The following is a 3,565-nucleotide window of genomic DNA, read 5'->3' as shown; positions in this document are numbered from 1 at the left end:
CAACCGCAGTGCTCAGCATATAGTGCACGCCTTCCAGTGCTTCTGCATGCGAGTGACAGCTGAGCCCGCCTTTCAGCAGCGGGCCATCGCCTTGGACAGAGAGCCTTTGTGCAGACCACCATGGCTGTAGAGACACCGTGAGGGGGATGGCACCCATCTGTCCTCCTCTCCTCTCGTCTCCTCCTCCTCTCCTCGTCCTCCTCCCTCTCAGCGCATCCAGGTTGGTCTCCAGCCAGTAATAGGGGGGGTCGAGCTTCAGATCTGGGGAGCCATGGAGCTCCAAGGGTGGCAGAGGCCGTTTCATCAGTAGCCACCGGGACACACGGCTGAGAAAGGCCCCCCGCACCCAGCGGGGCATATTGTGGGTGCGGGGGGAGCGGTGGTGGACATTGAGGACGAAGACCGTGATGACGATGGACAGGGTGACGAAGATCATGGTGAAGAGCAGGTATTCGCCGATGAGCGGGATGACCAGGGAGGTGGAGGGGATGATCTCGGTGATGAGCAGGAGGAAGACAGTGAGCGAGAGCAGCACGGAAATGCACAGGGTGATCTTTTCCCCGCAGTCGGAGGGCAGGTAGAAGACCAGCACGGTCAGGAAGGAGATGAGCAGGCAGGGGATGATGAGGTTGATGGTGTAGAAGAGGGGCAGGCGCCGGATGACGAAGTAGTAGGTGACGTCGGGGTAGATCTCGGCGCAGCAGTCGTACTTCTTGGTGTTGTAGGTGCCCGTGGCGTTGACGATGGCCCACTCGCCACTCTCCCAGTAGTCCTTCAGGTCCACCGTCTGCTCCATCGGCTGCAGGTCGATCTTGGCCTTGTCATACGACCAGGAGCCGAACTTCATCTTGCAGTTCTGCTGGTCGAAGGGGAAGAAGGTGACGTCGATGCTGCAGGAGCTCTTGTAGATGGCGGGGGGCACCCAGTGCACGGTGCCCGTGGAGAAGAGGTGGGCCTTGGTCATGTGGTTCACCACAAACTCCCCATCTGCACTGAGGAGGAGAGAGGAGTTGGAGGGCCTGGCACACCCCACCTGCCCGAACCAGGCTGCAGCAGGGGGACCCCGACCACAAAGCCAGACTTGACCAAGTTATTGGGTTTTAAGCCAGTGTGTGAGACTCCCCAAGCACACGGCCATTTATAGCTACTGCAGTTGTCTTTTCAAGCAACATTTTTTAACACTACAAAGCAGAAATATTGAAGAATATAAAATTCCAAGAATGTCAAAAACAGCCACTATTCACATTCTGATGTTATATCCTATATAATAAAGAGCTAGTATGCTAATTAGACGGAACAGCAGAATGACTGCCCAGATGAAGCTGGGGCTGCGAGGGGCTGCGAGGGCCTACTCTTGCATGAATTTTGTGCATCGGGCCTCTAATATATATATATTTGATTGCCCTATAGATCATATATATATTATGTGTTTATGGGGTAGTGTAGCTTGATTTTTCTGTTTGTATTTATTTACTAGTTTAAAGTGATTATTTATGAGTGCATTTTCTCCCCCCAGCAAATGGTAAGGCTCTCCACTGGGGGTCACGCCTTGTCCACCTGGGATCCTTAGTACCTTGCTGAGAAGAGACCCAACATCTTTGCTAGTAAAGGAAGGTAATGCCTTGATGCCATCCATTTACTGTGCATTTCTGAGCCAGCCTCATCCACTAGGAGGACACAGTGTGAGACTCAGCCTGCCCTGAAGGAAGCAGGAGGAAATAGGACACAGCCCCAAACACCCACCACCCAAGGGAGGCAGTCTGACAGCAGCGCTCCGAGGGCTGTCTGAGCTCTCCTCAAGAACTGGGGTGGGGGTGGGGGGACGACTTGCTTCTGGCTGGAGCGAGCACTTCTGGCTAGAACGAGCACTTCTGGCTGGAGTGAGCAGGGTCACCATGAGAATTGCCATTTGAGCAAGGCCTTGACTAATGATAGGACTTGGTGGGGAGATGAGGTGGAGAAGGTCCCAGCAGAGCATCCTCCAGAACAAGGAACAGGAAGGGAAGCAGAAAATTCACGGGGTGTGCCTGGATTGGAGGGGCAGGGCCTGCTGAGTCATGGAGCTAGGCATCTAAGGGCCACAGGGGTTCTGGGCACACTGGAATTGGGTGCCTGAACCCCTGACTCCCTCTAGGAGATGACGCAGTGTTCTGCTCCCTAGTCCTCCATAATAAAAGCATAGTATGCAAATTATTCCCTCCACTGGGAGTTCGACCAGGGGGCAGGTAGAAGGGAGGGAGTACCCTGCTGGCAGCCAGCAGCCTCTAGGGACCCTACCAATGCATGAATTTTGTGCACTGGGCCTTTAGTCTTTAATAATTCTCAAGGTCAATCCTAAAGGCAGGAGAACCAGAACATGCAGGAAGAGACTTCTTTCCCATGGAGTCATTCCAAGCTAGAGATTAGAAAACGGGAACCTTTTAAAGAAAATGCTGGCCCAGCCAGTGGCGTGGCTCAGTGGCTGAATGTTGCCTATGAACCAGGAGGTCACAGTCTGATTCCCTGTCAGGTCACATACTGGGGTTGCAGGCTTGAGCCAATAGTGTGGGGCGTGCAGGAGACAGCTGATCAATTATTCTCTCTCATCATTGATATTTCTATCTCTCTCTCCCTTCCTCTCTGAAATCAATAAAAAATTGTATTTTTAAAGAAAACGCTGGAAACTTTGAAAGAGAATCCCAGATCAGGCAAAAGTTAAAAAAAATTTTTTTTAAAGGCATTGTGTCATCACACATAATCACCACTAGATGGCCACATGCGCCCTGTTTTGAGGAAGAAGAGTGCTATGTCTTGGATCTTCCTGTAAACCTGGAATGGGGTGATAGGGTGGAGGACATCCTTCTTCAAATATAAGAATTTGGTTTGCAGTTTTGTCCTGTCGTAAGAATTACCTGTTACATTCAAGTAACACTGCCCAAAGCCTGACTGGCCATCCTACAACTCCAGGGCATCTGGGATGCTAAGGACTTTGCTTCTGACTTGTGCCAGAAGCACAGTAAGCTGAACGTAGGTGGATCTTGGCTTCAGGACACAGAGATATGGGGTGAGGTGTCCGGTGGCAGCAGCAGGCCCTGGGCACCTGCGGTGTTGACCTCCCAGTAAACCATGCTGACAGTTTACGGAAATGGCTCCACTGAGAGGGAACCCTTGTGGCTCCCCCTCTGACCCAGCCGGAGGCACCCAAACTCCAAAAGTCTATCTTTTCCCTTTGTCTTGTTGTTTTAAAAAACGGCTTTTCCAAATTTGGGTCAAATGAATCGGGAGATGCTGGGCTGAATTGGTTTTTTGGCTGCACAACTTCTAATTGGAAACGCTACTGTGTTTCCCAGAGGACCGGGAGGGTCCACGGCTGCAGTGTTATCCAGAATGATTTGACCACAGGACCATTTTTTCATGTCTACTCATATCCCCAGGATTTCCTAGAGCCCCACTTTAGACAACATTTCAGATGAACATAATGCCAAATACCTTTTAACTTTAAACGCTAGACTTCTAAATGAAGAACTACCTGCGACCAAACACCATTTCTCCTTCCCCTCCTCTGTTGCCTGGCTCTCTAGAGACC

At 51.3% G+C, this 3,565-nt stretch overlaps 1 protein-coding gene across 1 annotated transcript in view; it reads right to left on the bottom strand.

Moving 5' to 3' along the window:
* CHRNA2 (cholinergic receptor nicotinic alpha 2 subunit) overlaps positions 1-3,565 on the bottom strand; it is a 14,258-nt gene that overhangs the window by 1,541 nt on the left and 9,152 nt on the right. Inside the window, exon 7 of the mRNA XM_023753113.1 lies at positions 5-992. Coding sequence (XP_023608881.1) covers positions 5-992 — 988 coding nt within the window. The remainder of the gene's footprint in view (positions 1-4; positions 993-3,565) is intronic.

Source organism: Myotis lucifugus, unplaced genomic scaffold, assembly GCF_000147115.1.
Source record: "Myotis lucifugus unplaced genomic scaffold, Myoluc2.0 scaffold_1, whole genome shotgun sequence".
In the NCBI taxonomy this organism is placed as follows: Eukaryota; Metazoa; Chordata; class Mammalia; order Chiroptera; family Vespertilionidae; genus Myotis; species Myotis lucifugus.
Note: the sequence above shows the minus strand (reverse complement) of the source record. Positions and strands in the feature narration are given on the sequence as shown.